Below are 13,433 nucleotides of genomic sequence, written 5' to 3' on the forward strand. Positions count from 1 at the left end.
AAATTGGATAAATACTTGGAGGAAAAAAAGTATAGGGAAAGAGCGGATGTATGGTGTGGTAGAATTGACTGGATTTATTTTTGAAAGAGCAGGCACAGACTCGATGAGCTGAATGGCTTCCTTCTGTGCTGCACTATTCTATTCTATAGGACCAAAAATGCAATGCAAAGACACTTGATGGAAGCTGTTAAGGGTTAAAAGAGAGGGTAAGGGGTTCAGAAATGGGAGAAGCACCAGGCTCTGATCAGAATCACTTGTGGACTGAATGGAGGTGTTCCCCAGCTTGCATTTGAGTAGAAAATACAGTGTATTAAATGAAAATAAATAAGTACAAGTAAATCGCTGTTACATTTGGAAAGAATGTTTGCTACATTGCAAGGTGAGAAGAGCGGAAGAAAAACAGCTGGAGTTGCTTCGCTATTGAATTGAATACAAAAGTAGGGAGGTTATGCTTGAGTTGTACAGAGCACTAGTGAGATCACATCTAGAGTACTGTGTACAATATTGGTCACCTTATTAAAGGAAGGATGTAAGTGCGTTGGAAGCAGTTCAGAGAAGGTTTACCAGACTAATATCTGGAAAGGGCAGGTTGTCTTATGAGGAACGGTTGGACAGGCTGGGCTTGTATCAGCTGGAGTTTAGAAGAGTAAGAGGTGACTTGATTGAAACATATAAGATCCTGAGGGGTCTTGACAGGGTGGGTGTGGAGAGGATGTTTCCTGTTGTGGGGGAATGTAAAACTAGGGGTCACCCTTTAAAAATAAGGGGTCGCCCATTTAAAATGGAGATGAGGCAATTGTTTTTCTCTGAGGGCTGAGAGTCTTTGGAACTCTCTTCCTGTAAAGGCGGTGGAAGCAGCCTTTGAATATTTTTAAGGCAGAAGTGGATTTGTTCTTGGTATGCAAGGGGGTGATAAGTTATCAGGAGTAGGCGGAATGCAGATTTGAGGTTACCATCAGGTCAGCCATGATCTTATTAAATGACAGAGCAGGCTCGCGGGGCCGAATGGTCTACTTCTGCTCCTTGTTCGTATATTTGTGTGATTTAGATTAGATGTGTAGATATATCAATGATTTAGACTGTATATGCCAACTATTTACACTTAATTGCAAATGTATTAATGAATGATTTTGACTTAAATGTGTCTATATATTGATGATTCGTACTTAAATGTAGGGGGCATGATTATAAAATTTGCATATATACAAAAATTGGGCTGTGCAGTTGATCGTGAGGAAGAAAGCTGTAGACTGCAGGAAGATAGCGATAGACTGGTCAGGACTGGCAAATGGAATTCAGTATGGAGAAGTGTTATGTAATGCACTTGGAGAAGGCAAAAAAATACACAATAAATAGTAGGATACTGAGCAGTGCAGAGGAACTGAGTGAAGTGCATGTGCACAGATCCCAGAAGGTAGCAGGATAGGTAGATAAGGTGGTTAAGAAGGCATTCAGAATATTTGCCTTTATCAGCTGAGGCATAACATGTAAGATTAGGGTTTGCTAAAACTATATAAACACTAGTTGGGCAACTGTGCAATACTCTAACTTGGTTCCTGTCACCCTGTGATAGGAAGGATGTGATTGTAATGGAGAGAGCGGAGAGGAAATTTACGAGGGTGTTGACAGAACTGGAGAATACTAACTATGAGGAAACATTGGCTTGGTTGGAGTTGTTTTCTTTGGAACAGAGGAGGTGGTGGGGAGATTTAATTAAAGTGAGTAAAACTCAGAGGGGTCTAGGTAGAGTGGATAGGAAGGACCTTTTTTGTTAGCAGAAGAACAGGGGAGTTGGGAGAAATTTTTTCACCCAGCGGTAGAAAACCTCATCATATTTAAAAAGTACTTGAATAGGTACTTGAAGCACTGTAACCTACAACGCTATGGGCCAAGAGCTGGAAAATGGGATTAGGCTGGATAGCTCTTTTTTGACTGAAGCATGCACAATGGGCCAGTGGTCTCCTATTGTGCCATAAATTACTATGAATTTTACGATTAGAGTCAAAATGCCCTCCGATTGCATTATGTAAATGCAATCAAGGAATCATCAGACAATCTTCAAGTGAGCAGAATGGAAACGCCATAATTCAGACCAGAAAAATCTTGTGCTGAGCTATTTAATTTCAGCCATAATTGGAATTCAACTCTCGTGTTTCAAAGAAAAATATCAGCCACGGTCCCTGATCACTATCCAATAATATCCACTAGAAATATGAATTTAAACTCCAGAGAGGGATCAAAAATGTCATTTAGACAAGATACAAGTGAAACTTCTTCCAGAAATGGCAATTGATGTTAATTATTAATTTTAGAGATTGATAAATTTTTATTAACCAAAGGTATTAAGGGATATGGGCAAAAACAGGTATATGGAATTCAGTCATGGAACAGCCATGATCTCATTGAATGGTAGAACAGACTTGAGAAGTTAAATAGCCGACTGTTCTATGTCCCCATAATGGCCGGAGCTCAGGGGGTTGCATTTCAGGAGAGTAAGAGAAAATTTGGTAGGAGAAAAGGCAAAATATTGTTCTCTTAAATTTGATAGCAAATTTTACAAAATTAGTTAATGAACAATATTTACAACAACAACAAATTGCACTTGTAAACCATCTTTAACATAAAATGTTCCTCTGTGGTTCACAGGAGCAAACAATGGTATAAATAAATAAGGAGACATTTGGATGGAAGAAGTAAGATTTAAGCAACATCTTAAAAGAGAGAGAGGTTTTGTTTATTCTTTCATGGGATGTTCACATCCTTACAAGGCCAGCATTTATTGCCCATCCCTCATTGCCCTTGAGAAGATGGTGGTGCTGGTGAGCTGCCTTTTTAAATCTCTGCACTCCATCTGGTTATGTACACCTACAGTGCTGTTAGGAAGGGATTTTATGATTCATTTTGATCCAGTGACAGTGAAAGAATGGCGATATAGTTCCAAGTCAGGATCGTGTGTGGCTTTGAGGGGAACTTGCAAGTGGTAATGCTCCCATGGAGAGACAATGAGATTTAGGGAGGGAATCAGAGAGCTGAGGGCCTAAATAGCCACCAATGGAAGGGTGAAAGAAGTGGATGAATACAGAATTCTTGGGGGGTTGTAGGGCTGAAGGAGATTACAGATCTTTAAGGAAGAATGAGGCCAATGAGGGATTTGAACAAAAGATTGAGAATTTGATTTGAGTGGACTGGAAACTAATGTATTTAAATTAGCATAGGCATAACGGGTGAATCAAACTTGATCTGAGTTGAGATACAGATGGCAGAGTTTTGAATAAGAAGTTTATAGAGGCGAGAAGATGGAAGGGCAGCTAGGAGAGCATTGGAATAGTTGTGGCTGGAGGTAAACAAAATGCTTGGATCAGTGTCTCAGCAGCAGATGGGCTGAGGCAGGGGCAGGGATGGGCGATATTACAGAATTGGAAGTCGGCAGTTTTTGTATATGAAAGGATATGGGACCGGAAGATCAGCTCTGGGTCAAGTAGCATGCCAAAGTTACAAATAGTATGGATACCCTCAGACAATGGTCAGGGAAGGGGACAAAATCAATGGCCAGAGAACAGACCTTATGGTGTGGACTGATGACAGTGCCTTTGTCTTCCCAGTGTTTACTTGAAAGAAATGTTGACTTCATGTATGACTGGATGTCAGAAAATCAGACTAACAGCCTATAGGGGCTGAGAGAGGTGGTGGTGAGTTGAAAAAGGGTAGATATAATATCAGCATACATGTAAAACCTGACATTATATCTTCTGATGATGTCACTGAGAGACACAAAGTGGAAATGGGAGGGGGAGAAGCCTTTGAGGGACTCCAGAGATAACGGTACCAGTGTGGAAAGAGAAGCCATTGCTGCAGATTCTCTGGGTACAACTGGATAGGTAAGAGTGGAACCAAGTGCTGGTGATCCCTCAAAGATGGAAAGCAGAGAAGAAGCTCTGGAGGAAGATTTTGTAGTCATAGACCACATAAATGTCCAGAAGGATAAGGAGCGATAGTGCACAGAGGACGTAATTTCTGACTTTGATTAGGGCTATTTTTGTGCTGTGGCAGGGGGCAAAAACCAGATGCGACTGGCCCAACATGAAGATGCAGGAAAGCTCGGCAGGGATTTGGGATGCAGTAACGTTTTCAAGGACTTTAGGGAGGAAATGGAATTTTGAAATGGAGCTGTAGTTTGCAAGGACAGGGGTCAAGACGTTTTTTTGATAAGGGAACGATGATGACCATTTTGAAAGGAAGAAGGCAGTGAATAGTAAGAAACAACCATATGCAATATCAGCTAGCAGGTTAGCTGATCGGCAATTTGTTAAGAATAGGTCCAAGAGAACAGGAGGCGGGTCTTGTGGAAATGATAAGCTTGGAAAAGGTGTATGGAGAGAGCTATGAGCTCAGGTGTGTGGCGGAGATGACCTTGCTGGAAGCTTAGCTTAGTGGGTTATGGCACAGGAGAGATACAGCAGAGGTAGCTTAATGACAAAGAAGTCCGTGGGCTCCTTGCATGTGTTGCTCGAGGCGAGGTCAGAGGTAATGGTGTGATTGAACGTGTGGGTAGCTGCAGAGGTGTTGTAACAAATGGAGCACTGAAGGCTAAACAGTTGGGAGTTTGAAACTGCCATTGTAAATGTATTTTTTACCAGAGGCAAGCTCACAGGAAGGTGAAGGTTGATGTGAGTGGTAAGTGATCCAAGATGGCTTCGTCTGTGACTGAGACAATGGAAACAGAGACACCACATGATATGGCAAAGTCGAGGGGGTAATTGTGATCACGGGCAGAAGAGTTTATATGGAGGGAGATATTGAGGCAGGACAAAACAATAATGTTTAACTAAAATCTTCCACGTTCTCTCAAGTCGGGAACAATTAATTTAGATTTAAAAATTGCGCATGTCACTCTCCTTTTTAAGACAGGTGAGAATGGGAAACCAGAGAATTATAGACCAGCTGGCCTACATTGGTTTTTGGGAAATTGCTAGAATCTATAATTGAAGATAGGGTGACTAAACACCTCAGAAATTTTTCAGCTGATCAGCAAGTCAACAGAGATTTGAAAAGGGTAAATCATGCCTAACAAGTCTAGTTGAATTTTTTGAAGAGGTGACTAAAATAGCACACGGGCTGTCTTTGGATGTTAGTTATATGGATTTCCAGAAGGTATTTGATAAAGCCTCTCATAAGAAACTGCTGGCAGAAGTTTAAAATAAAAAAATTTGAAGATAAATTATTAACCTGGTTAGGAAATTGACCATGTGGCATGATACAGAGTGTCAGGATAATGGGCATGTTCGCCAATCGGCAGAATGTGACCAGTGATGTTCAGCAAGGACCTGTGTTGGGGCATAGAACAGGGTACTTTTTAAATGGTGAAAAGGCAGTGGTGATCCAAAGAGACTTCGGGGTCCAGGTACATAGATCATTAAAATTTCATGAACAGGCACAGAAAATAATCAAAAAGATTAATGGAAGGGCTGGCCCTTATATCTAGAGGATTAGAAAACAAGAGGGTAGAAGTCATGCTTTAGCTATGCATATCCCTGATAAGACCACACCTGCAGTACTGTGAGCATTTCTGGGCACCACATTTTAGAAATAATATATTGGCCTTGGAACAGGTAGATTTGCCATGAGTCCAAGGGTTAAATTGGACAGAGAGATTATACAAGATAAGGTTGTATTCCCCGGAATTTAGAAGGATCAATGGGGCCAATGACAGCGGGTTGAGTGCTGATTGGAAAGGTCAGTGAGAGATTATGATGGGGCTATTGTGGTGACTTTGACAAACGGACCACAGGAGTCTCAGGTACAGGTCACAATCGTTTATTCAAGCAATTGCAAGGAACAATCTCAAAGCAGCTTGAGACAGCACTCTGCTAAATTACAAGTCTTCACCATGTTTATACATTATTGGTCACGTACAAGAACATTCTCCAGATTCCGATCTCATCAACATATAGGTTTACATTAAACAGACATCTCTGGTAACAGGTACATGCATCGTATGTCCCTATTTTCACCCAGGCAGAGACTTTCCCTCCTATCTAAGCTGGGACCATCTGTCCTTCCCCCTATCTGTTGAGGAGCACATTTAATCTTACTTGTTTTCCAACCTAAGCCTCCAGTCTAACTCCCAGGACCTTGCTGGTGATTGCAAACCTTGAGGGTGTACAAAGTTTGAGAGTGTATAAGGTTCATCTGGTTTAACTGTTGATGTACTGGTTTGCGCTGGCCTGCCTGTAGATTCTAATTTAAGTAATTCATTCCGTTATAATGCAGTCCTACTTTCTTCCCCTAACAGTACCCCCTTTTGGCCCTTGGCCTCACCCAAGGCAGCCAGCTACAGCAGTACTGTCTTATCCTTTACGCACCACCGCCCATTGATGCTGGCTAGTCATCCAGCTTTGGGTTATAAAAGGCACCGTCAGACCATCTGTATCATCTGGCCTTCACTTCAGGCCTCTGGCTTACTAAATTTTGTCCCCACCGGTATAAACTCCCCCAGCGCCACCTTTGTTTTTGCGATCGAGTATGATGAATCAAGTATGTTAAATATATAATTATTATCAGCTGAATCACAATTAAGGCATGGGAGATAATCCATGTGTGTATGTGTACATTTGTGCCCCAGTTCCACAGATCCTCCCACCATGTGGAAGAATGTGTTTGATCAATACCTTTTAAGGCTCTAACCTGTTGCTGCAGTGTATATGCAGTCCCTTACATTTGTTGGGCCTGACTCTGAATTGCAGTTAAGTGCTCTGTTAGTAAGGGAATTTCATAGGAGAACGGTTCAAATACTGCGTCAGGTTATTCCTAAGGCTTTCCATGATCTGGATAGTAGTCGTTCCTCTCGTGTATATTTTGGCCAGTTCCACCTTTCCTACCCTTGCTGGCACCTGCGGGTGTAGGCACACTGAATGATTGTGGACGGGGCATATCCGGTTGCTCCCATACTGGATCTTTTGCTGCCACGTGGTAATACAATATCTCCCATTCCCCATGTATGCAACATGGGTCGGCTCTTTTGCAGCCCACATAGTTTCCATTGTACAATTTGTTGCTACTTTAAATCGGCACTTAGCTTCATCTGTCTCATATATTGGGTGTGCATACTACTGCAGTGGCCTCTATCCTACACTCTCCTAATGTGTTGCTAACAATATTCCCTTCTATGTCTACTGCGTATGGTGGAATGTCATGATACCTAATATAATTATCCCCCCCCCCCCCCACATATCACCCCATTTTCTACTCCATGTAATGTTCTCCCTGGTGTTAACATAGGTATAACAGGTATCACTAAGACAATGACTATTAGCATATTATTATTCACTATACATTCAACATTCATTCTATATACATGTTTTAAACCTCTGAGCTGGCAACCAGTCAAGTCAGGATCCTTGTGTCGTGAAAGATTAAATAAATGTTCATTACTTACCCCTTCATTAATCTGTCTTAAATTCTCTCGGGCTTGTTCCAGGCCCAAGATCCATAGGTGCTGCAAACATCATTTCTGCTTGCTTCATCTGAAATATTTTTTCCTATCCCAATCAGTTTATTGATAGTCCCTGTGTGACCTTTGAGCACGGTAGCCAGGTTTTGGATTAACTGTGTCATGTCCTGGTCTGTATTTAATTGGGTGTTATGAATTCCCTGTCCCCGCTCTAAAATCTCCTTAAGCTTGGAGCTCAAGGTCCGGACCTTCTGGTCAACAGTTGCCAGGTTCTGAATTAACCACTGATGTCCCTATAGTAAATATCTTGGCGACGTCATTTATCAGGCTGCACTTAACTCGGTTCCTTCCCAAACCTGATCGCATCCCGCCGTTGAACTGAGATGCTTCAGTCATTAACTGGCCCATGAGAGCCGTATATAGTGCTCGAATATGGGTTGAGCACCACTGGGATGGCGCAATTCCGGATATGTTCAAGACTACGGGTACCAGCTCATGGTGTACATTATCATACAAAACTTCTGATTAACCAGTACCAAACCATTCGTCAGTCCTGGATGCATAGTCAGACAAGGTGGGTAAGTCGGTGTGGTTTGAGAGGTTTCAATTATCTCTACTCAGAATGTGGAAGTAGACGTGGGAGGTGGCTGGGTAGTGGTACTAATCTTCTCGTTTGGGCAGACCTCCCACGCCCGATCTGAAGCAGACCCTAACTACAATTCAAAAGCACTTGTTCTCCTACTGTTACATTTATCATTCCCCATTGCGTGTTGTATTCGGCACTGTCCGTGCTGTACCAAAGTTCCTCCTGCGGCGCGGGATGAGCAGCGATGATCCCTGACCTTGTTGTCAGTACTGATACACCCACAACCAGGATCGTAAACCTGTGGAGACATTAACGTTGGCTCCGGTTGTCCAGGTTACCTCTTGGTCAATTGTCATGTATCTTTAACTGTATGTAATGCCTCCATTTACTTCCTGTTCTCATATCTACAAGTGCCCACGTATCACCTGTCACAATTGCCTCGTATGGTCCATGCCTGTTCACTCCGGGCTCACTTTGACCACTCCAAGTGGGGAATAAGGTGATGGAGGGGGGAGGGTCCATTGTTGCCCTTTGGATTTGCATGTTTCCATATCCTTAATCACCTGTCGGTCTCTGACTTGCTTCCTTAACTAATGCAATCGCTTACTCATTTCCCTCACATAGTCTCGCACCCTTCCTTTTAGTAGTCCTACATCTCCCCCTCCTTGGGTAACTGCATTGCTCTCCTTGTCATTAGTTCAAATGGGGTGAACCCGGCGGTCCTGCTTGGTGTAGCCCTAAGGCGCATTAGAATATTTGGCTGTTCCCTGTCTCTTGAATTGCTTTTGCGATTGATGGTTTTTTAAAAGTTAAATTCGTCCTTCCCACCATCCCCGAGCTCTGTGGCTGGTAGGGAATGTGGGATTTCTGTTTAAATCTAAATGTATACATTTCTTTAATGACTCTTCCTGTGAAATGAGTTCCCTGATCTAAATCTATCTGGATAGGCACCCTCCACTCCTTCCAGTCTACTGTCTCCTGCTGCTGTCCCACGTTGGACCTCAATTCCTTAAACTGCCTACACAACTCTACAGTGCACCTTCTTATCCTGTCTTTCAATGGCTCAGTATCTTCACTTCCAGTGACGGTTCTCTCTGGAAGCCGCTTAACTCTGCCTGTCATCAGGGTGTTAATCCTGTGGTCTTACATTTTGTAGCTCGCAGGTGCACTAATATAGTCAGTAATACATCTATTTAGCCTTTTTCCAGCTTTCCCTTTACCTGTATCTATCTTGTGGCAAATTGTTGTTAAGTATTATTTCTCCTTACCTTTCAATTGCCTGAACTATAGATTCCACATAGAGGTAATACTAAGTTTTTTTTCCCTGACCATGATCATCCTAAGATTCTCTTGAGTTCAGTTTCTCTATTGTCTTGATCGTTTAAAATGTTCCCTTACTCTTTAGGCTATATTAACAATTCCGTGTCAACGAGGATCTCTTTCTCTAGATCTTTGCTTATCTCCCCCTGTGTGGTTCCAAAGTCTCACCTGATGGTCAGATTACCAAATTCACTTCCCTTAAAACAGCTTGTATATTGCATCCTCTTTCCCTAACTCTTTCTCCTATTTGCCTCATACCATTTTACTCATGCAACAGCTACTGTCTTATCTTGTTCAGGTTGCCAGGAGAGACTTTAAAGTCCAATAAAGTATTTTCATAACAGTTTTAAAACAGAAATCAGGCATTGACATGTTTTGCTTCCTTATCTTCTCAAGCAATATTTTATTGTCTCAAAAGTAACCCACTAAATTGTGTCTGACCCATTTCTTTTAGAATTATCCCAGATTCATTAACTCGGCCAAAAATTGGATTTCTGCCAAACTTTGTCAAGGTCTTGAGCTTAACTTCGTATTTTGGGAACAGACTTACAAATACAAAAGCTTGCAGCATTTGAATTCGTGCCAATTGTTGTCAAAAACCCTTTAAAATGAAAATTCTCTTTTGAGAATTTTATCACGAACCAAACCTCAAAATTTTAAACTTTAAGAAATGTAATTTACACTATCAAAATTAAGACAACCTCTTTTTTCATGTGTAATGATTTGTATCCAGATTAGAAGTTCCATATGTTTATCAACACATTCTTTACCTTTGGATAGCATCCTCATTATTCAAAGTAACCTGTTAAATTACACTGCACTTTACAGCTCAAGATTGTCCCAAATTCAAATTACAGTGCTGTTGGAATGCAGATTTCCTTTAATATTTAATTAATCTCTTCAAAGGAAACCCCTTTTTATCCATTGGAACCACCTAGACCGTGTGTTTATGCCTTTTGGTTTTCCTAGAATCCTTTGAACTTCACGTAATTTTTTCCCTCAGAATTTTAGTCAGTGCTTCTTAATCCCCTAGGGGTAACCCCCTTTTCTCTCTCTCTCTCTCTCTGCAGCAGAAGCAGCTCTTGTAACTTAGATCAATTCATTTTTTTTAAGTTACAGAAAATTCAGTGGGGGACCTTTCGGGTCCCAATCATCCTTCCACATTTTCTTGATTAATTTTGACGATTGTTCTGCCATGAATCTCGTGATGGAGTCCCCAATTGAGTTTATTAGCACTTTCCTGTTTTCCTGACAGCATTCTATTTTATTTGTCTCTGCACAATTAATTCATGCGGCTCTGACAACTTAGTTACTCACGGTTTAATTAGGGGTCTGGCCTCTCTGCATGGCTTTGGTTACGGTTATATTTCAAACCGTAGCCTGCCAGCATGGCTCCACCTCTTAACTGGGGTCTGGCCTCACTGCGTGGCTTCAGCTATGGTTTTATTTCAAACTGTAACCCACCAGCACAGCTCTGCCTCCAACATTTTTTTTCCCCAGGGGTCTGGCCTCCCTGCGCGGCTTCGGTTATGGTTATATTTTAAACCATAACTTGCCAGCACGGCTCCACCTCCTGCTTAGGGTAGTGGTCTGGCCTCCCTGCGCGGCTTCGACACTGCTAGCCCGCCAGCGTGGCTCTTGCCTCCTACACCAGCGCCTCTTCTCCCTGCCCTGTCCTGAGTCCTCCTCCCAATTCTTTGATACTCAGCTGGACTATTCCCAGGTAGGCTTACTGCACTAACTGCGGGTGGTAAATAAAATATACTCACACACTTTGCAGAGCCGTCCCGAGGATCCAATCCGAGTATCATGCCAACTACGCCAAACTATTATGGTAACTTTGACAAACGGACCACAGGAGTCTCAAGTACAGGTCACAATCGTTTATTCGAGCAATTGCAAGGAGAGAACTATCTCAAGGCAGCTTGAGTTAGCACTCTGCTAAATTAAAAGTCTTCACCATATTTATACATTATTGGTCAAGTACAAGAACATTCTCCAGATTCTGATCTCATCAACATATAGGTTTACATTAAACAGACATCTCTGGTAACAGGTACATGCATCGTATGTCCCTATTTTCACCCAGGCAGAGACCTTCCCTCCTATCTAACCTGGGACCATCTGTCTTTTCCCTATTTGTTGAAGAGCACACTTAATCTTACTTGTTTTCTAACCTAAGTCTCCAGTCTAACTCCCAGGACCTTGCTGGTGATTGCAAACCCTGAGGGTGTACAAAGTTTGAGAGTGTATAAGGTTCATCTGGTTTAACTGTTGATGTACTGGTTTGCGCTGGCCTGCCTGTAGATTCTAATTTAAGTAATTCATTCCCTTATAATGCAGTCCTACTTTCTTTCCCCTAACAGGGCATTTGAGGTTGCTACTCATAAGGAGGTAGCAGCAAGTGTCTCAAATACATATTGAGAAGCTGTGAGCTTATCCAAGAGAGAGTCAAGCATAATATGGCAGTAGGTGAGTCTTTATGGTTAAGGACTAAAAATAAATTATGCCAGATTAAACATTAAATAAAACTTACAATATATATGACAAATTTAGAATTAGTAACAGATTATTCTACATGCATAATATTGTTGAAATGGTTAATATATTTCAGTACAATATCAAACCTGGCCTAAAAACAGATTGGGTGATTCTGTGATACAACATTCCTAATGAGGAGTGGCGCTCATTGAAAATGCACCTTGGGAAAGCACAGGCCATTAAAATGAATGCCCCCAAAATCATGGACTGTACACCAGTGATATCCAGAGATGCCATCCTTGTGAGCAACCCCATTGCAGGGAACATTGGATTCTAAAATCTACTGAGCAACCATTCCTGCATAACTTAAAGCATTCTACAGTAATACCAACATTATTTTTCTTTTAAGCAATAAGATTTGATGTAACTAAAAGTTGGGGTAGGGAGTTGTGAGGCAAAGTACCTGTGAGCGGTGAAAGGAAAGTAGGCATGGCTGAGTAATAGGAAAACAATGAGACAAAAGAGAAGGTCCCAAAATATATAGAGAGAGAAATAAAAGGCAAATTGATATCACAGGCTCAGGATCAAGGACAAAAGCCAAAATGCTCATGCAAATGGATTTGGAAAGTCTGGTTACATAGACATGCACTGATTCGGATAAATATGTTCTGGTAGAAAATAAGGAGGAGACCAGAAGAGTGAGACAACGATTGAAGTTAAAGGTGCCATGGTGGGGTGTGATTTATTTGTACATAGGGTGGAGGAGTCAGCTTGGAGCATCAAGGAACTGATGTCCAGGTTTAGACAAAGGTGTGGAGGGCAAGTGAGTTCAGGAGCTATTTGAAGTGTAGAGTATCAGCATGAGCACTGCTAAAAGTATTTGTGGGAAGTAGAGACATGGAGGTGTGAGGAATCAAGCGGGTGTCAACATTTAAATCCACTGCTTGTTTGGGAAAGAAATCAGATCAACAGTATCATAGTCAAATGTCACTGGGATGTCCGTCATCTTCTCCTTGTAGATGGAATCAAACCACTCATTCTGAGACACAAGAAAGTGATTCTTCCAGTCTCCAGTAATCCCTAAAAATAAATAATGCCAGATTGAACATTAAATAAAACTTACTAATTCTAAATTTGTCATATCACAGTGCAGAAGAGGCCCTTCGGCACATTGAGTCTGCACCGACACATGAGAAACACCTGAGCTACCTACCTAATCCCATTTACCAGCACTTGGCCCATAGCCTTGAATGTTATGACGTGCCAAGTGTTCATCCAGGCACTTTTTAAAGGATGTGAGGCAACCCGCCTCCATCACCCTCCCAGGCAGTGCATTTCAGACCGTCACCACCCTCTGCGTAAAAAAGTTTTTCCTCACATCCCCCCCTAAACCTCCTGCCCCTCACCTTGAACTTATCCCCCCTTGTGACTGACCCTTCAACTAAGGGGAACAGCTGCTCCCTATCCACCCTGTCCATCCCCCTCATAATCAATCAGGTCACCCCTCAGTCTTCTCTGCTCCAACGAAAACAACCCAAATCTATCCAACCTCTCTTCATAACTTAAATGTTTCATCCCAAACAACATCCTGGTGAA

General features: G+C 41.9%; 2 protein-coding genes across 2 annotated transcripts in view; both read right to left on the reverse strand.

The window, feature by feature from the left end:
• The window catches only part of LOC144695994 (trafficking protein particle complex subunit 3-like), a 43,267-nt gene extending 35,742 nt beyond the window's left edge, over positions 1-7,525 (reverse strand). The window contains exon 1 of the mRNA XM_078567149.1: positions 7,436-7,525. Within this exon, the coding sequence (XP_078423275.1) occupies positions 7,436-7,443 (8 nt within the window). The 5' untranslated portion in view covers positions 7,444-7,525. The remainder of the gene's footprint in view (positions 1-7,435) is intronic.
• Positions 7,526-11,224: 3,699 nt separating this feature from the next.
• Positions 11,225-13,433, reverse strand: part of LOC144695992 (amine sulfotransferase-like) — a 49,064-nt gene continuing 46,855 nt past the window's right edge. The window contains exon 7 of the mRNA XM_078567147.1: positions 11,225-12,917. Coding sequence (XP_078423273.1) covers positions 12,769-12,917 — 149 coding nt within the window. The 3' untranslated portion in view covers positions 11,225-12,768. The remainder of the gene's footprint in view (positions 12,918-13,433) is intronic.

This window comes from Cetorhinus maximus, chromosome 21 (genome assembly GCF_964194155.1).
Source record: "Cetorhinus maximus chromosome 21, sCetMax3.hap1.1, whole genome shotgun sequence".
NCBI classification, from domain to species: Eukaryota; Metazoa; Chordata; class Chondrichthyes; order Lamniformes; family Cetorhinidae; genus Cetorhinus; species Cetorhinus maximus.